Below are 20,203 nucleotides of genomic sequence, written 5' to 3' on the forward strand. Positions count from 1 at the left end.
TCCCCATATGATATGGCTGCTAATCAAAGGCTTCTGAGGTGCGACTTCTAAGAGGTGGCCAGTTACATTAGGTGTTGTGTTACTGCTGAACTGCTTTGGGGAAGATGCCTCATCAAAGCAAAACCGTCTGCAAGGTTGCCGTCGCAGAGTCATCTAGGCGTAAAGCCACAAAATCAGACAGCTTAAAGTTCGGAACACGCCGATAGCAATCCCCATGTCTGAAGATAAGAGTCTATGGGCGGTTAGTGGCCTGGAAAGAAAGCGCTAACGCTGGAGCAATAGGCTACAGCACGAGAAAGGGTTACAAGTAATTGAGCAAAAAAGCCTAATGCAGGATGCCAACCATAGGCTGGACACATATTAATCAAGTCATAGGGAGAAGCAGGCAAGGACTAACAGGCAAAGCGAGCGGGAAGCAGGTAAAATTGTGATGCCGTAAAATGTCGGGCTCATCAGTAAAAGCTGGAGGGCAGTATAGAGAACCCCTGACCGTGGCTAAACGAAGAGGGACTGCAACACAAGAGGGACTGCAGGGACAGATAGCGAAAAGGACCTGCCTGCAGGCTGAAGAGGGCTTTGCTATCGGAGGCGGCTCGGTATTAGTTCGTACCATTGTCACAATCCATGTAGGGTGTTCTGACATGGGGTCGCTCCCAAATGGATGGGTGCAGACCCATACGTGTGCCCTGGAACTAGGCGTGGAAACCTACAGTTTTATGGTAACACAATCACATCACGATCACAATACCCATACTGGCAAGAGGTATATTCGCCTTGTTAAGCTCGGTTCCTTGGCGAACTTGGCCCAAGGCAAAAGTCGGTGCCTTGACTTTGGTACAATACTATCGGACACTACATAATTTCAGGGGGATAACTTGCTCCACTTGCCACTTTCCTGCAGATGTAGGAAAATCTTAGCATGCGTAATGCTACCTTACAAATTGGCGGGCGACCTGATAATGAACCGAACCAAAAAGAGACCATATTAATATAATAAATGTTGTAAAGATAGAAATACAAGACATCGTTGAAGGACAGGAGGAAGCACACTGTAAACATCCTCCCTTTGGGATGCAATTGCGCCAACAAGCATGCCGTGTGGAGTACTAACTTCGCATAATCGGGCCAACAAAACAGCCGGCCATGCAGGTTTCGCGACTTCGTGTACGGGTAACCATACAGTTGTCACCAAGTGCAAGCACTAGGCAAGAAAGTCATAGCAGCTTCGAAAAATCTATAACAGCGACTTTCACTATGCAACGACTTTGGTAACGCGGCGGTCGCCATTGCTAACTAGTTGCAATCGTACGGTACCTCAAGGCTGCAGAGCCAACGCAAAGAGCCTGCTGAAAACCTTACATAGGACAACGGCGGACCTTAACAAATCAAGTATCGTGAAACAGTTCTTGACATCTTCGGAGACATGCCTCTTCGTAGAAAGTACCATAAGGCCGCCACGCTATTCGCTGTTGGTCTGGTATCGTACATTTTGCCGAGCTATGCAGAGACGCAGTTGGACGCCTATCTTAGTAGGCTTTGCTCCACTCAAGACACTCCGTGGCGGGGATTGCACCGACAATGGAACCGAGGGATTAAAAGTCGAAAAATGAAAGACTTGCAAACTGAGGCCAGGCAACAGAATGAAATGCCAGCAACGGGCTACCAAAGACTAAGCAGAGACCCCTAGCCTGCTCCCAGGCCAGGAAGATCTTCCGCAGGTGCGTAAGGACGCCAAACCCACCTCCTCTGCCAGGTCTGCAAGCGACTGGGCCAAGTGCACAGCTGTCGCCTCGCCGCAGCCGTTGCGCTTGAATGTTAGGTCGTACAGCCTCTCATACAGTACCCTGGCCTCCTCTGTAAACATTGTGCAGTTGGCAGGAGGTGGATGAGTGGAGAGAGACCTAGGGATTTATACTTTTGACGCGTGCTCATATCCAGCCGGGCCCGTACAAATACCAGACAACTCCAGCTGCCTTTCACTACCTACCTTTTTTCCCAGCAGCTCGTAGGCAGTTCGCTAGACTAGAGGCCGTCCCCTGGCTCTCCCTGCTGTCCGCTCCATATACCTCATCACACAGTTCTACCGCCGCGCGATATGCATCCTCCGCAGCCGCCAGGTCCTCTCCTGCCTCCATCTCCAACCGTCCCAGCTCGATATAGGTGCGGACAGTAGCAATGCATGTGCGGCAATACAATGCAGTGGCCGTCAGTTCACACTGGTCGCTGCTGAAGCCATCGCTCTGGGTGAGACCTTCGATACCCTTTCCAACCAGTGCACTGGGCTGCATGCGCCCGTCAGGGGAAAGGCAAAGGCAAAAATTGAGACATGGTGCGCGACAAAGGTTGCATAACCGTTGTAGGCATTGACAAATGATGACAGGGCACAAAAGCTACGCAATGGGATACTTGACACTCAAATATTATGACCTTCTGTCAGAGCGCCTTCACTCCAGTGGCAAGTACCACGATCGCACGTCAATACGGTCCCCATTGGAAATAGTAAGAAATGGATGTTTTGCTGCAGAAGCCTTACGATCGCCGCATGGTCGCGCGCAACCCATACAGAAAGCTGTATCACCGATTTGGTACAGGAAAAGTAAGGTTACTGCAAATGCGCGTTGGTGCCGGTTCTATATGTTCTCGGTGAAGACAGACGCCATGGGGCCCTGAAGCCAATCGCAGCGGCTGCCGCCAAAGTAACCCGCAACACGCAGCACACCAAAACGCCATGTTGTGAAGGCCCTCTGTAACCCCACAGTTCATGTCCCTGCGCAAAGATTTCCGCTCCACCAAATTTTAGACTCACGTTTGCAGCCGCCACCTTCAAGATCTCGGCTTCTGCCTTCAGCTGCGACAGAGCAGCCTGAGAAGGAATGACACAAGGAGTGCGTCAGGTGCATGATGCCTTGACGCGGTCAGCAGTTTCACTGGCTAGCCTAATAGTTCGCATAGAAGGCCTGTGCCCTTCCTGCGTAACACGTCAGAAAGAGGTCAGGTAGGCATTGGAAGCGCTAGCACGCGGTAAAGATCGCCGATCGGTAAAGATCGCCGATCCTCCAGTAGTAGCACCACGAGGTGAGGTAAGGCGGCACTCCAGTGGAGGCACAGCATCGGCACATGGAAGGCGCGGCCCACAGGGTACCCACCTGCAGCAATTGCCTGGCCTCGCTCATGTCGACCTTTTCCTCCTTGCTGTCACACTCCTGGCCCTGCTGTTCTTGATCAGCAACTTTGACATTTAGAGACCCGGCCGGCTCCCAAGCTTTCTGTACCATAAGCGCCTCAATCAAGTTAGCGCGGGTAAGCGAAGACAAGGGGTGCGCAATCCCCAGCTCCTCAACTGCCATTGAGTAGCAGGAGCGATGCAGAGCCTCAGCATCGAAGACGCTGTCAGGGGAACAGGTGAGGAGCCATTGCAAGTTGTAGGCATGGAAAACTGAAAGACAACGCGGCACAGTAATAAGGCGCAAAACAATTCAGGCAACAAACTTCACGCTGAAACTACGGACTTCATAACCGTTACGGCACGACAACCAAATAATAACGGATTACAAGTGAACTGTTTGCTCAACTGCTAATAGTAGGCCAACGATCGGAAACCCAACGTTTTTTGCTCTGCAAGTCCTGGACGGATGTTCGTGCCAGTGTTTTTCTTTTCACTGTTGGAGCCGAGGTTTTTGCGGGAGGGTGTCGCTTATCGCTCCTGACCCAGGCGGCTGGGGGAGGGCTAGGCTGGCTTTCATAACCAACACAGTGCACAGTACTGCATCTGGGTGCAAACCCCTTCCTGAGCCGAGTGTCAAGCCGGTCCATGGCTGGTAAAACCACACACCCTCCGCCCTGAGTACCCCTGCAACGAAATCTGTTTGTGGCCATTCCGTTGCACAAGACGGATACCGGGGCTTGGCCGCACAAACCTCAACGGCCTTCCTAAACGGGAAGGTATCGAGCGTTAACAGCTGTTGCGTGAACATGTGCACACAGAGCGCTAGGTGCTTGTCTAGCAAGTTGCATTTCTTAATCTTTATGGGATTAATTGCTGAGAACCGTTTCCAAGCTGATAGCCTTCCGCCCTTGTTAACGTTGGCTTGCCCACCTAAAAGGTGGGCAAGAACTTAGATATTGGTGAAGTGGTCGAGCATGCTCGGACTGAGACACAATTACTCGGACTGAGGCACAATTACGCAATCCGGCAAGGACGTCGTAAAACGACGCGCTGTGATCCTGGCCCTGGTACGGTATTATTACATATTAGTGAAAAGATGGTGAAATGCAAAGCGCAGAAGTCCGGAAGATGTGCAGTTTGAAGAGGTGGCCGAGCATAAGGCGGTTACAAAAGTACCTATGACGCAAAACTACCAGGCATATGGGAGGTGATACCCGGACAATGGCAAAGTGAAGCGTCAAGTAATAAGAAGTAATTATTATGTAGGACAAGTAATAATGAAAGTTGTATTACATGAACGTTGTACAGCGTCAAGAGGGAGAGGAGGGAGAGGAGGGAGAGGAGGGAGAGGAGGGAGAGGAGGGAGAGGAGGGAGAGGGGGGAGAGGGGGGAGAGGAGGGAGAGGAGGGAGAGGAGGGAGAGGAGGGAGAGGAGGGAAAGACGAACCACACACGATTGAAGCTGCTGCCAGGGCAAGAGAGTAACAAACGTAGAACTGACCGAAAGGCGTCCGTGGCGACCGTGACCTCGGGATGACGAAGTGAAGATGATGTCGGAAATACTACCTACCTAAGCCGCCAGAACTAAAAAAGCGGAATAGTATAGCCAATCCGTAAAGAAGTAGATGTAGAAAAGTAGTAGTGAAGGCGGCGGAAACGTAGTAAAATAGTGCTGTCGTAAAGGTGGCATAAAGTTGCTGGCCTGGAGAAATGGCTGATTTGCTGATACTGAAAGGCTGTCGGTATGCAAGTGCGCCTCCCAAACCCCCCAAAAACTAAAACGCGCGACCGACCCGACCGACCCAACTATTCTATTCCGGCTAGCCGACCGACGCCAACGCGATATACCAAAGAAGCTCGAACCACCCTTTGGACTCACCTGGCCAGGCCGCAGAAGTAGTGGCAAAAGGCACATGCAAAGCAAAAGGGTAGCAAAGAGGTGAGCCGGGTGCGATAAAGGACAAGGAGACATGCGAATGCTGCTGAGGAAAAGTAGTAACTGGCTGGCTGATTTGAAATTTTGACTGAGAAGGGAAAATAAAGGAAATGGAAACGCTTAAGAAAGGAAAAGCATGCGAAGTGTCGTACCGGATGAAGGGATGATGACGCAATGAACGATTGCATAACAGGTAGTAAAGGCGTAACGGGGTGAGAGCAATTTGGGGAAAAAAATTTAAAAACATAAAAATACAAAGCTGTGCAAAAAAGGTGTGCAAAAACGCGGGGGCGGATAAAAACAGTGCGTGGGTCGGGGCCACATATGGCTCCCGCCAAACCGTGCGCACCAGGAGCATTTGCATGCAGCTCCGTGGTGCCTAAAAGGAGGGGCAAGAGTAAACGTATTAGGGGCAGGGAAAGAAGAACTACAAAGGAGTGGAGGTTATTAGGGGCAGGGTAGAGAGTTGCAGGAACATGAGTTAGTGAAGAGAGGAAGGAGAATTAGGAAGCAGGGTAGGGAGCAGGTTAAGGATGTGAGAAAGGATATCGAAGCCATTGCGACGTTGTACTAAGAAGAGTTGTGGCCAGTAGAAGAGTTGTTGAGCACATTGTATCTCAAGGCGCCGTCGCGGGTAGCCTTGAGCGATGAGTTGTGCCATGAGGTTAGCCACGGAATGCGCAAAATTCTGAACGTCCGTGATAATGCGCTGTAATCTACGGAATTGGATGATGAAAATATTTCGTTTTGCCGCCTCATTAACAGAGGAGGATGCATGAACAAAGCGCGAAAGGCGAATATCTAAAAAAGCTGATTGCTGTAGCTTATCATAAAGATGAGGAGGGCGAGGAGGGCGAGGAGGGAGAGGAGGGCGAGGAGGGAGAGGAGGGCGAGGAGGGAAAGACGAACCACACACGATTGAAGCTGCTGCCAGGGCAAGAGAGTATCAAACGTAGAACTGACCGAAAGGCGTCCGTGGCGACCGTGACCTCGAGATGAAGAAGTGAAGAAGATGTCGGAAAGACTACCTACCTAAGCCGCCAGAACTAAAAAAGAAGAAATAGTATTGCCAAGCCGTAAAGAAGTAGGTGTAGAAAAGTAGTAGTGAAGGCGGCGGAAACGTAGTAAAGTAGTGCTGTCGTAAAGCTGGCATAAAGTTGCTGGCCTGGACAAATAGCTGATTTGCTGATACTGAAAGGCTGTCGGTATGCAAGTGCTCCTCCCAACCCCCCAAAAACTAAAACGCGCGACCGACCCGACCGACCCAACTATTCTATTCCGGCTAGCCGACCGACGCCAACGCGATATACCAAAGAAGCTCGAACCACCCTTTGGACTCACCTGGCCAGGCCGCAGAAGTAGTGGCAAAAGGCACATGCGAGGCAGAGAGGTGGGAGAGTTGTGAGCAGCGAACGAAAAAGACAAGAACGCATGCAAATGCTGCTGAACGGGAGTATTAAGGTGCCTGACCGGGGACGCTGGAAATAAGAAGCCCTAAAGAACCTCTATGAAAAGGGAAGAAAACGCAGGAACTAAAAAAACAATTGCAAAGGCGGCGCAGGACGACACAGAAGGTGTCGTACGAGCTGACGGAATGGCGCATTGGACGGGATGACGCATTGGACGACGTGTACGCCGGCAGAACGCTAAGGAGGTAGAAATGGAGAAGTGGGTTGGAAAGAACGCAAACACGAACGTTCTTTCCAACGCAAAAGAAAGGCCCAAGGGAGGAGAGGGAGTTGGTAGGAAGAGAAGCGCAAGTGCGCGGGCCGGGGCCACCCGTTGCTCCCGCCAACCTGCGCGCACTAGGGGCATGTGCATGCAGCCTCGTAGTGCCTAAGACGTGGGGATGGAACGCGAGGGCGAGGAGGGCGAGGAGGGAGAAGGAAGAGAGGAATCATGGTAAATTGCTAAGTGCAGACGAGTAGTGTGAAGTAGTGGCCGAGCAAAGGACGGTTACATGCAGCAAGTCTCAACACTATCTCACACGGTGCAGCAACTCCTTGCGTGCAGCTGAAACGTAACCCACCATATTAAAACGTGGTTTTCACATCCATAATTCTACAAAATTTAATCCTATTAACCGTGCCTAGCCATCATGCAGCAAGTCTCAACACTAACTTGCACGTTGCAGGAACTCACAACAAATGTTTCATGAACAGGGAGTCCCCAGAAGTGAACGGCGTTCCTGGCAGTTCGTAGTTGCACCTTGTTGTATCACGTCTTTTGCAGAAAAGAACCGATCGGCGGATGACAATTTCCCGTGATACCCAGAGTACTACACACCTAACAGGTGCCTTGTCGTCTTTGCCATCCTCCAAAAAGTTAGTTTCATACAAATTGCGAGCAATTATCACCACTCCCAAATTCCTATCTCATCTTACCCATCTTTTTTCCCCCACACCAGCTCCAGTGGAGCTGGTCATCATCCCCACAAAGAATGTGGGACGCCACGCGCCCTCTTCAAGATTTTACCTGATCACGTGATGAACAACAGAGCCGACATGCTGGCTGCTTATAATGCGGGTGCATTTAACAATGACATCGCCCTTCGTGACGGAGATGCACCAAGGCATTATTCTTCTGGGCAAAAAGCCCCTTGAAATTCAAACCATTGCCGTGGTATACAGGTGCGACCACGAGCCCACAGTTACTGTATTTTACAATTTAAGCTTTCACCAATGACTCTCATAACGTAATTAGAAAATTGTGCAATTGTACATATCATTACAATCAATTAACGTGTCGATTGCGTGGTGAATATCGATGCATTGCCTGTTCAGGCTGAAATACCCCAACCAAGCAAGTGACATCCTGAAAAGTGGAGTCCAATTTTATACCAGCGCAATCCCCAAAGATAGCGCTGCTCGGCACGCCGTACAATATTTATGACATCGACAAGTGGTACGAGATAGAAGAATTCAGCTTCACAGTACTGGACTCAGCAGCCTTGCTGCAACGGCAAATTTTCGCGCATGTAAGTACGTAAAAGTGCATCCTCTATGGGACGTGACTTAGTATTCCCGCCTTTTCAACCATTCTTTCGTTTGCTTAATACACGTTTGTAAATGCTATTCCTTTTCGTATTCTCCGCCAGCAGTCTTTCCGGCGCTATTTGCGATATTGAATGCTGAAGTGGGACTTGCTATCCTCTGAAGCCTTCCAGCGTCTGCGGACAAGGCCATCTTCACAAAGCCCATGCATATCCTATTGCGGCGCAAAATCACACGATGCCGCAAGGTACACGGTCTTCGCAATTTTATTTTAATATTTCTTGCGTTATTAGGGTAGTGTACAGTATGTACGAGGTTGCCGAATTGATCACTCCAACCCCAACAATCGCATCAGACCAGGTATGGATAGACTTTAACTGATGGAGAGTGTGCGTGTGTGCAATAAAATGGCTAGTTTGCGTGTGTGTGATACCTCGAGGTATCGGGAGCTCCCACGTCCGGGGAGAAAACAGCTGAAGAAGAGCAACAGAACACTGCCGTCCTTATCACTTTGTTGGTCTGCACATCAGCCCCTGGACAGCTTTTAAATGCCAGTTAGAATACATGTAACACCACCGATATGCAAAGTCCATGAAAAAAATATGGAAACCCGGTAATATGCAAAGCTCAACATCAAGAAAACCTGACAGTGTCAATAAGGAGCGTAACATAAGACAATAATTAAAAAATTAAACACTGCGGCAGTAGGGAGAGGACATACATGACGAAAAGGAGGAAGAGGTAGGAGAGGAGAGGTAAGGGAGGTACGAAAGCAAGGAGAGGAGGGATAATAGGAACCTAAGGAGAGGGAAGCGTGGAGGGCGAGAAGGGAAAGAGGAGATATTGGAGGGGGATTTACAAAGAGGGGGAGAGAAGGAAGAAGACTAAATGGACGGAAATGAGAGAAATAAATACGAAAAGGGAATTGAACGTGAGGAAGAGGACAGAGAAGATAAAAAAGAGGGGGACGAGAAAGAACTGATAGTTTTCCAAGCGAAACATATAGAAAACTAAGGTTTTCTGTGAAGTGCCATTGTACGATGTACGGTATGGCGTAGTTATGTGTCGCTGCGAGTGACTGTGCTGGTTACCTCGGGTTTGCGTAGAGCTGCGTTTGGTTGCTGCCCTGAAGCGGTTGGACTGCAGGCCTATTTGTCGCTTCGGGTTAGTGCGCCCACACCCGGCCCGACCCTATCACAACGGCTGTTTTTATTGCTTGCAGGTTCTTTCTTTGTAACGAAGACTTCTCATGAAAACACGGACATAAGGTAGTGCGAAGGAAGCGAAGGTTAATTTTCCACATCCAGGGAAGGCAATAGCAAAACATACTTTGGTAGAGGGAAGTTTGCTACACGAACACAACTCATCAATTAGCTAATTAGCTCATCGCTAGAGCTTTGCTTTTTATAAGCTTGCAATCGGTAATAGCACCTCATTAGACTCACCGTGCTCGTACAGTTTATCAAGAATCTCATCACAACATAGACTGCGGCACCCTCAAACGCACCCACTACAGGCTAAGACAGTGCCCCTCCTTGGGGCAAGCCGACCTTACGCGTAGCGTGTGGTTTGGCTCAGCTACATTCCTGTATTTTGCAGCATTACGACCCATCAAGAAGCATCCTATGCCTCTCTGCGACATCTCGTAGGTCAAAATTATGAACTGAAATGAACACCTTTAAAGATGGTTCGTAATAGTTTGCCCTGTCCCTTACGGGTCCTTACGGGCCCTTACGGGCCGAACAGGGTGAGCGATGGAATGTATAGCGCCGAAGCTCGTTTTCGCTTCCAGAGGGAGTTTTTCTCGCTTGTGAGTGATATATCGCTCAAAGAAACAACACTGGTTGGCATACGACAAGTAAAAGAGTTGCCGAGAATGCAGCAAAAGCCTTCACATGATGCTCTCGTAAGGCTAAGGCTAAGGAGCAATTCCAAAATCATACCAAATTGCGAATAGTGCTCTTTAGTTTAAATGAATTATCGTATAGTACGACTGCAGCACATATGAGGATCTGAGAATGACCGCCAACAACCAGTGGGTCATCGTAATGCGCCGATGTGGAAAAATCCATATAATTTTCCATCCCCTGATCCCGCATTTGCGTAGTTGGAACCTGGCCACCTCCTGACCCACCCAGCTTACCGGCCAAGCTCCTTGTACAGCGCACCCATATTATTACTGAGCTTAACAGCCAGGGCCCATTCGCCAGCCTGCTGGGCCGCCTGCAGGGCCTCGTCCACCGCGTCAAGGGCCTCATCCCAGAGATTCATGGCATGAAGCATGTCGGCCAGAGATGAAGCAACCTCCGACCGATACTTTGACGGGACAAAGAGCACCGGCAACAAGCACACAATGCGTAGGTGAGTTGGAATGGATTTAGCACAAACACATTAAAGTTTTGCCATCAAGAGGGGTTCCCGTCAGAGTAGCCGGCAGCAGCTCTCAGTCAGACACTCTACCTACGCCCTCCTCCAACCCTTTTTTCTTAGTGCAGCACTGTATTAACACCGCACCTTGGCCCGATGAGGCCCTGACCGCAGTGCTTCCAACGCCCGCCTCGCCAGAATAACTCCGTGCACTCTGTTGCCCTCCAAGTGCCAGGCTGCTGTAGCGTCCAGCAACAGATGCTCCGCCTGTTGGGAAAGGGGAATCGGCTGGCAGTGAATGGAGGGACGCATGGGCGGCACTACACGGTGCCGAGAACAGGTTATTTTACCACCTGTATGTAAATAATGTTCAGGCAAACCGAAGCCGAGCCTCCTGCATAACCATTTAGGGAGCGAAAGGTATATGATATGCCAAGGAAAGATATGCCATACAAAGCCCCGCACCTGCCAACAGATATCCCGTACACCTATGACTTGTTCCACCCACACTTTTTGGGAAAGGGCCCCGCTCGAAGCGTCTCATAGCAACCTTGTCAATCCGTCCAAAGTGACCAAATAGAATCTACGGCTCATCTGCGACTCTAATTAAGACTGTTTGCGTATCCTCTATTTGAAGCGAAATTTGAATGGCAGCCAATGCTTTTATAAGCATATACGCCTTCCATTGCGACCATGCACCAATGCCACTGTCACAGCATCGCGTACCATATACAGCTTTAGTGAGTACCATATAACCTGTACTTGCGGACCATGAACGCGGTGTTTGAAAGTTCGCAAAGCTCCTGCAGGCACATTATGCGCTTATTTGTTCATAAACCTGCCGCATACCTCACCTGCCCTTCATGCTTGTCACCTGCATGTCACCTGGCATGCATGTAAATTCATGACTACGCAAACTCAAGGTCGAATCTAGCAAAGTACGAGCTCTTTGTATGTTACCTAATTTAACGTAATTTGTTCCTGTGGTAATTTAAACCGCATTATCCAACCTTGCTAAAATTCTCTTTCTTAATGTCATTATCCGAATAACTACGAAACATACTGTTTAATTCTGCGTTGTTTAGCGATTTTCATGTCCATTACATATCACGCCCGTCGCTTGCCCTCGCCACCAGCGCGGCCCTTTCCACACCCTCTCCCACCAGCTGGCTGCCTCCCTCCGTCATCACTGCCGGCCCCAGGCTGCTCTCCGGCATCCCCCGTGATCACTTTAAAGGCGTGAAGTGCCCGCACCCCTAGGACCGCACACAAAGCATTTAAGCTCTGCTTGCCTGCTTTCCAGCCATTGCACCATCTTACGGTGCCTCCTACAATCCCTGCCTCCATGTCATGTTTGTCTAAAGATGCTAATTGGTACCAGCCACAGGCCATGGACCAAATATTTCCTCTGCATGCACGCCAGCCGCCAAGGAACCTGACACACCGTAGGCCCCGATAAGATTATTAGCATTTAAACGTCGTCTTAACGGGTTTGGAGGTTCCGGAGGTTCCATCCTACAAATGTTGGGTTCTCCGTGGTGATGACGCCACTGGACATCACAACGTACATTATTTAAAAATTGCTTAAGAAACTATTGCTCTAGGATTGTAGTAATGATTTCAACCTGACTATTTGACGCGTCGGAAAACAGTTTTGAGAGGGCAAAGAATTAAGTGTTTGGGTTCCAGACCACCCCTTTGCATACGGCCAGCTTCCGAAAAACCCATAGCCTTTCCGTACACTGCCAATAAAGCTATAATGTGCAGAACAATAGCCTGACCAGAATGCCATACGTCTTATCCAGTGCACCCGTCGCTCATGCATGCTGACCACGACATCCGTGCCACATCGACCAAATTGCCGCCAAATCCATCATAAAGCGTCGGTTTTGCATGTATTGGCTTGGGCCCGATTGCATGGCAGACCCCGTTATCCAACCATTCTTTGCGCGCAAGTAACCGGTCTGCACGGACGTAGAGGGGACTCGCTCTTTCCCAGCACATAGAAAGCCTACACCCTATAGTTGCCCCAAGCTCCCATCCCCACTCACCTCCACCTCTGCCCGGAATTGCGCCTGCGCAGCTTCCATACAGGCCATGTCGACAGCAGGTGACTTCGCTTCTAAGCTATCCATGGCGTCCTCCAGGCTATCGGTCGGGATGAGGGCAGCCCTGACCAACTCTACGCCATCTGCGGCAGAATGCTAGGGGTAGGGGAATAAGGATGCCCACTGAGACCATTTCATGGAAGGTACGTGCAACGGCGTGTCCACCAAGATGCTCATGTGCCCCTGTTCCCTTACCTGATTCGTCTGCACAGTCTCAACATTGGGCGGGAATACTGTAACGACGGCGTTGGACGCCACAGGTGTAGGAACTGACTGCGCCATGCTCTGTTGCGGCAGCTGCCCATACAGAACCTTCAGGGCCGCCACACGACATGCCCCTTTCGGCTGGATCTGGTCTAATATGCAATCCTTAGGCGGTTGCCCCTCTGGCTTTTCCTGCCGCTGGTTGGCCCGTTGTTGTTCCTGCTCAAGAACGGAAAAGTTATCCGTCCTTCGCAAGTGCTGCAGGATGACGCTCTCTCCAACAGTCGCAACCGCACTTCGCAATGATGGCAAAGGGCCTGCCTCACAGGCAACCCTTTCAGCATCGTAATTGCAGCCACGCTCCTCGGCTGAGGACGAGCACGGTGCAAATATGCGCGGAAATGACGGCGCCAGACCCTTGCTAGCTATAGCAAGGTTGGGTGTTGGCAAGTTGGAATCCACAGAGGTCACCCATCCTGTGGACGTGGCAGGCGGCAAAGGCGCTGGCGTCTGAGGCACTTGCGGCGCCAGGCCTCTTTTCTGGGCCACGTCTTGGGCTGGGGTCAAATCTGACTCCGAAGATGGTGCTTGCCCCGGAATCAGAGGGGGCACCAGCCCCCTGACTGCTGCCATCTCCTCTGCTGATGAAATTGGATTTAATGATACGGCCAGCAAAGGGAGTATAGAGTGCCGAATTTCAGTGTCAGGCGTCTGGACAGGGACCTGTGATGTTGGGTCTCTGCTGGGTGCTCTGCCATTCGTGATGGGCGTGTACCACGTGATCGTGCTGCCCTCGGCAAACACAGCAGGCTTTGAATGTGTGGCATCTGGCGGGAAGTCTCTGCTTGGTGACATGGTAGGTCGCGTTGAGGCTTGTAGACCCTTTACCTGGAAAGGCTCAGCACGACACGAGTCACGAGATCAGGCGTTGTCTGAAAAGGATGAGCATATACATGCTGCGTACCTGTGGATTTTCAGAAGACACAGAACGAGTTCTTGTGGATTTGTGCAGCTTGCCTTTGGCGGGAGGACCCTTCGCAGCCGGCCTGGAGCGCGTTTTCATCATAATTATACTGACCACTGCAGTTACACTGGCAATGCCCAATCCCAGGAAAGCCACGACCGCGACCCGTGGGGATTCATGTCGGCAATCTGCTAAAGTGACAGTACGAGCTGCTGAAAAACGACGCCTCTGGTCCAAGGTATCAAGTGAACATTCCATGCTTTAGCGCTGTCACTCTCCAAGCTTTTGGTTCGGCGGGCGCTAGGGAATGCTTGCTCGTCTTTCAGCGACGTACTCCTGGACAACAGGGCATGTTCCCGCCAAAAGTCAGATACAGATAGATACATGAACAGGTAGAGACATTGAGGCAAGCTAAAAGGCTATGGCCCCCCACCTACTTTTGAATAGCTTTTGAAAGTTAGAGGTCGCTGTAACAGGATCTTTCCTCTAAGTCCAGGCTTTAAATTACACGCGGCTGGTAGCAACTTTCGCAGGGAACAAAATTGCATAGTGCTACACTATCATGGTAATGGATATTTTACAATTTAGGCATGCGATTGCACGTGGGAGGAGAAGATTGTCGGGCCTTATTGGAAACGGTCCTACCACTAGGGGAGTGTTTCCACTTGGATTAAAAGTCGCGGATTAAGGCTTAATCCGTCGCATATGTAAACACCACGCGGATTAGGACGGATTAGGCGGATTAAGGTTGGGTGGATTAGATAGAAATTTACGCCCGTATTCGCGCTCCTCGCGGATTAAGTATATAGATTAATATGCTATGAAATGCGAGCATTCTTCCTATACTAAAGGCTCAACCTTGGTGGGAAGATTTGCTATCTGGTGGCCACCAAGTATCAAATTGACAATCTCGGATTAACACGCCTTACAACGCCTCATTAAAAACCTGATTGATAGGTTGGAAGGTTATCCTTTATAAAGGCTGCAGGTGTTCCTAGTTTTGTGGAAGCTTTGCGCTTCCTGCTCCTCATTAAAATTTAACTTATACACCACACCGTGGGTGTCGTTCAAACGTGCTGCAAGGCCATCATATTGATACCCGATAGCCGTTTCAATGTCCGGCAATACTAGTTTTTGCATTTTATGCACGGAATGGCAAATGTTGTACGTCATTCCGTTCCTAAATCCAGGCGTATGAAACCGGAGGGTTGCAAAGATTGTACAAAGCTAAGCGAGCAGCTTTATTCCTTTAAAGATGAAGACTGATATAGTCCTTAGGCCCTTGCATCGGGTTGCAAAGTTGGGGATTTTGGGGGCAGGTACTGGTCAGGCGGGATGGGGATTGGATGTAGGGGCCAAGGCAATGATTAGGATTGCTACACTTTCAGGTTGGGGATTGTTGTCGGGGCGAGGATGGGGATGGGAATCCCCTGTCGGAGGGATGGGGATTGAAACCTTGACCAAGGATGGGATTGGGTACCCTGGCCAAGGATGGGGATGGGACCCTGGCTGGCAGGATGGGGATTGCAGGCTGTCGCAGGTTTAGGATGGGCTCGCCGCCGCAGGATGAGGATTGGGACACACATGGAGGATTAGGATGGGGGTTCCAAGGTAAGATGAGGGCAGGCTGCAGCTGCAGAATGGCGAATAGGGACGGGCCTGCAACAGACGGAGGACGGATGGTGTCGTTGTCCATAGTCACTTACATGATGTGCTGTTACTTATGGCCAATTTCACAGAGTCGGTGAAAGCGTTTACATGGTCACCGATGCCAGTACCAAACGTCCAGGTCAATTTCGTGGACACTTCAACTCATGGGTCAGCAATACGGTAAACTGAACACCGAAGGATGTCTTCACAAAGCAAGGTGCCCCTGCCCATGTGGAACCAGCCATAACGAACAGCTCCATAATCAGCTGTCCAAATATAGCCCATGCTCATCTTCACCAGCACCACAACAGCACATTTCCCGCTTGACACACAAGCGAGCACATATCACCAAAAGCGGTCCCTGCAGGCTGCACCATCATAAGCCTGGCCATTGCTTAGTCATCGCGTCCCACAGCAAACCAAACAGGCAGCACCAAATGTAGCTGGGAAGTCCATCATCGGAGTTGTCCATGCATTTTTGGGCGGGGCTCCAGCGCGAAACCCAGCCCCCACCTGCCCAACGCGACAACACACAAGTGGAGACCAAGAACACTGCCAAGCGTCCTGCACCCGGCCCCGCAGAGCCCACTCGGCCCCGGACCAAGGTCGCCCGCCAAGCCCAGGAACCACATCCAGGCCCAGGAGCCCCAATGAGGAGTGAACAAGCGGTCCCAGAAGGTGAGAACCCAGCACCTTTGCCTGTTGATCCGCCTTGTGAAGCCACACCTCCTAGCACGGGTAGCAAGGATAGGCCTAAGATGCGGGGGTGCTTGAGAGCCTGTGCCGCGGTCTGGAAGGCGATAGTTGTGAACCAGCTCGTGCTGAGCTGGGTCCTGCAAGGGTTTCCTCTGATGTGGCACTCAGGACCAACCCCCCGGCCGTACTGGGGCAAGAATCACCAATCTGCACAGGACCACGGGGATTTTGTGTCTTCTACCAACGAGGGTTTGCTGGAGTCAGAGACCATCAAACCTTGCCAGACGTTGAATGGCAAGGCCAGTTCTACGTCTTTACACAACTCCCTTTTGGCCTTGCCTCCGCCTGTTGGGCATTGTAGCAGCCGGTACACAGTACGGTGCTATAAATACGCGCAGAGCGCGACCACCAGCAACACGAGAGACCTTTTCAGCGGTCAGCTGCTACATTTGGTATCGAGACCTCGTGAAAATTCACGATCCTGAAGTCGCCCGCCGCACCATAATCCTCGACCTCCTCGAGCGCCTGGGGTTCTGTGTGAACCGTGACAAGTCAATGATGGGCGAACCCCAGCAGCAAGTGAGGTATCTGGGTATGCTGTTAGATACAGCTAAGGGCGTGTACATTGTGCCTGACGATAAGCGCACTTTCCTGCTCGACTGCATCCGCTCGGCTCTGGAAAAACGGCGCATCAAGGCGAGAAAATTGGCCTCCATAAAAAAGCAGCTTCTGTCCATGTCCTGGGCGTTCGGGCAAGTAGCCCGCCTTTACACCCGGGCTCTGGGGCAGGATATTGAGTCGCGCCACACCTGGGATACCCACATCCGCTTATCTAACGACGCAACTGCAGAGCTCGAGTTCTGGCTGCGCTGTTTCGACCGGTTTAACGGAACCCGTGCCCTCTGGGAGCCCACACAGGTGCACTCGGTGGTTTTCTGCGATGCAGCCGGGAAATCCCCCAAGCACCTCGGGGGTTGGGGTGCCTGGACGCTGAATGACGGGAAGTTGGCCCAAGCCCGCGGTAATTGTGGAGAAAGGGTCAGTTCGATGGGGTCAACGCCCCAGGAGCTCCAGGCAGTCCTACACGCACTTCAATCCTTCAACGGTCCTGCAGGCCTACGACATCAAGTCGTCCGGGTGATTACTGACAATCTCAATTGCGCCAACGTCCTCAACAAAGGGTCCGCAAAAGCCGAGGACTCGTACCGGATTGCCTGCGAAATCTTTTGGTACTGTATTGCCGAGGGTATCACACTGCAGGCGGAGTGGCGGCCGCGAGAAGAAAACACTCTGGCGGACTACCTCTCAAAGCTGCAGGACCGGGACGACTGGATGGTGAACCGTAAGGAATTTCAGAGGCTCAACACCGCCTGGGGTTCCTTTGACATTGATCTTTTCGCGTCACACACCAATCACCAGCTGCCACAATACTATTCCCGCTTCTTCACGCCAGATACCGTGGGTGTAGATGCCTTTCGGTTTCACTGGGGGCGGAATTGCTGGGCGAACCCGCCTTTCTGTCTGCTACTTAAAGTCCTGCGGCACGCAGAGCTGTGCAAAGCACGCATCTGTCTGATCGTTCCCCTCTGGCCGACGCGCGACTGGTGGTCCTATCTGACTCAAGACGGGAAGTGGTTTGCGCCTTGCGTCCACGGCCTAAGAGAGCTGGGCAAGGCGTATGATCTCTTCCTGCCAGGGTCTTCGGGAAACGAGGTCCCAAAAGGGTCCGCGAACTGGCTATCGCACGCACTTCTCATCGATTTCCAAACACCTTCCCCGTGCCAGATCGCTGTACCACCCGACCGTTATGCCCCCCGGTTTTCACAGGAATAAGGGCACGCGGCACACAAGGCGCGAGCTAGCAGCACAGTCGCCCAGTACAAGGAGCCATGGCAGGATTTCCTAGATTGGGCAGAGCTACTACACATTCGGGCGAGCGACATTTACGACATCAGGCCAGAGATAGTGGCCATGAACCTGATGCACGTCTACCAAACCGTGCAAGCGGATGAAGTAGGTCCGGGTCGCGTCGCGGGAGCGAGCGCTGCTATTGCCTGCCATTTCTTTCTCGCAGGCCGCCCCTCACCAACGGAGCACCCAGCATGCAACCTCGTTCGGGACCTGGGCAGGCGCACACTGCAAGGGAAGAAGCTGCACAGGGAAAGCATGCAACCAGAGCATGTCCGCATGTTGGCCGCTCACTTCGCTGGGCCGGACGCCTCACTGCCAGACCTGATGATGGTAGCGGCCATATCGGTTATGTTCGCGGGTTTCCTGAGGTTCAACGACCTAGCCCACATCTCCGTCAAGTCTGACCTGCTCACCCTGCACGACACTCACATGGCCATCACACTGCCGAGGTCCAAAACGGACCAGGAGGGCAAAGAGCAGACCATCCGGATCGCGCGCGTGGGCGTGGCTTGGCCAGTGGGATTGACAGAGAGGCTGCTGGTGCTTGGTAACTATGTCCGTGTCCCCAGTTCCCCCGTGGAGGATGTGGGTCCGCTGCTGCGCAGGGTTAAGGCGACACAGCAAGGCCACCAGCTGCAGCAGAGGACCGGCTCTGTTCAGTCACCTATCCGCAGCCTCAGCGATACCTCTTTCCGGGAGAAGCTTGCTGCCATGTGCAGCGCCGTGGGCATCAAGCGCGGAATCATTCCACACTCCATGCGCATCGGGGGAAACAGCGCGGCAGCAGCCAGAGGGGTATCTGAAGAGGCCCGCAAGGCGCACGGTCGCTGGAAGACGGACGCAATGGTGCAGCTATATACCCGGCGGGAGGGCGATGCCGCACTAGAAACCACGCGCAACCTGGGCCTCGCCTGAGCCAGGGGGCCCCTCCTGCTATCTTTTCTGTCTGCAGTAGTGTAAGGCCCTTGGCAGCCCCGGTTCCGCCTCGCCCTGTCCTATCCGGCACCTCGAACGCAACCGTACAGCAAGCCATGAAGGTTATAGGACATAATTGTAGCTTAGATGCGGCAGGAGCAAAGCGAGTACAGCCTCTAAGCTAAGTTATGTACGGCAGCCGTACGGCTTGCTGAGATTTCGAATTTACTATTTCAGCTGACAGCTCCATAGTTCCGGCATTCTGCCTACACTATTGGAGCTTATTATGCGAACTGATAAAAGTGGACATTAACTTCCGAGCGGGAAAATTCATAGTCAGCCATTTTCCTTTCTCAAGGTCCTTCGTTGACTTTTCTATTTTCCTATATCCACAGCCGCAAATAGCCCGCTGGCCAGTGGAACTCACAGCAGAACCGGTCGAATTGCCCACATTCCAGCAATTAGCCGACCAAGCTGTAATGATTTGCGCATTAATTACACCAATCTTACTATAACAATGGTTTGGTGCCTTAATAGCAACCTGGCGTATGGTTCCGGGGCGCTTAGTGGAAACACCTGTCCACTAGCCACACACTAAGTCCACATTAAAGATAATGTTAAAAAGGTAGTGTACGGCCAAGTGGAAACACCCTGTAACAGGCATGGGCCGCGCCGCGTCGGCCCACATGCTCAAACTCTGCCACTGAGCATCGAACATATCTTCAAGGTTATCAAAAATTTCATCCATCGCGACCGCTAGGGCAAACGCCATCGCGGCTCGCGCCGGATGCAGTGCCATTGCACAAGGCAGGGCTGCCAATAACCCTTCAATTATATATTGCGATTCTAAGGGGATGTGCTGAAGTTTTGGCCATTGAAAGACATAAAATGGAGATGGTTTACACAGCTCGCGCCAACGAACACAACGTCGTCGTAATGTCCCATGTGAACTGGGTGACTTTTTCAGGCCCACTTTTCCCAAAAAGTTTTCGCAACTCAACGTAGCATGTGAATCCAGTATTACTACCTTCCTGTGCCCAGCCTTAGGACGTGAAGCATGTAAACTGTCAATGACAGCACTCTGGAGTCAAACTGAGAGCGTGTTGGTTTTTCCCTTTTTGTGTGCTGCGTTTTCCTCTTCTATAAAAACCCACTCAGACCGCAATGCCCATTCTGGAATAAAACGGCGTGATTAGTAATTCACCGGCACCCTTCCGCGAGCCAGGCTCGCGAGCAGCGTTATTTTTTTGCGGAATAATTCCGAACTCATAATGAAAAATTGTTCGTGGTTCTG

General features: G+C 51.4%; 4 protein-coding genes across 4 annotated transcripts; 2 read left to right on the forward strand and 2 right to left on the reverse strand.

The window, feature by feature from the left end:
• Positions 1 to 440: 440 nt before the first annotated feature.
• VOLCADRAFT_119908 (uncharacterized protein) lies at positions 441 to 860 on the forward strand (the record flags this gene model as incomplete). The annotated part of the gene is made up of 1 exon (XM_002958226.1): positions 441 to 860. The coding sequence occupies one exon, from the start codon at positions 441 to 443 to the stop codon at positions 858 to 860; it is 420 nt and encodes a 139-aa protein (XP_002958272.1).
• A 732-nt stretch (positions 861 to 1,592) lies between these two features.
• On the reverse strand, positions 1,593 to 5,289 carry VOLCADRAFT_99516 (uncharacterized protein; the record flags this gene model as incomplete). Its single annotated transcript, XM_002958244.1, has 8 exons — positions 1,593 to 1,688; positions 1,742 to 1,854; positions 1,988 to 2,282; positions 2,807 to 2,863; positions 3,147 to 3,387; positions 3,898 to 4,096; positions 5,045 to 5,189; positions 5,254 to 5,289. 8 exons carry the CDS (start codon positions 5,287 to 5,289, stop codon positions 1,593 to 1,595), a joined length of 1,182 nt encoding a protein of 393 aa, XP_002958290.1.
• A 4,315-nt stretch (positions 5,290 to 9,604) lies between these two features.
• On the reverse strand, positions 9,605 to 13,839 carry VOLCADRAFT_99517 (uncharacterized protein; the record flags this gene model as incomplete). The annotated part of the gene is made up of 6 exons (XM_002958245.1): positions 9,605 to 9,680; positions 10,238 to 10,410; positions 10,609 to 10,728; positions 12,513 to 12,665; positions 12,765 to 13,661; positions 13,738 to 13,839. 6 exons carry the CDS (start codon positions 13,837 to 13,839, stop codon positions 9,605 to 9,607), a joined length of 1,521 nt encoding a protein of 506 aa, XP_002958291.1.
• Positions 13,840 to 14,992: 1,153 nt separating this feature from the next.
• On the forward strand, positions 14,993 to 18,909 carry VOLCADRAFT_108052 (uncharacterized protein; the record flags this gene model as incomplete). Its single annotated transcript, XM_002958227.1, has 3 exons — positions 14,993 to 15,056; positions 15,970 to 16,065; positions 18,158 to 18,909. 3 exons carry the CDS (start codon positions 14,993 to 14,995, stop codon positions 18,907 to 18,909), a joined length of 912 nt encoding a protein of 303 aa, XP_002958273.1.
• Positions 18,910 to 20,203: the final 1,294 nt, after the last annotated feature.

This window comes from Volvox carteri, assembly GCF_000143455.1.
Source record: "Volvox carteri f. nagariensis unplaced genomic scaffold VOLCAscaffold_89, whole genome shotgun sequence".
Taxonomy (NCBI): Eukaryota; Viridiplantae; Chlorophyta; class Chlorophyceae; order Chlamydomonadales; family Volvocaceae; genus Volvox; species Volvox carteri.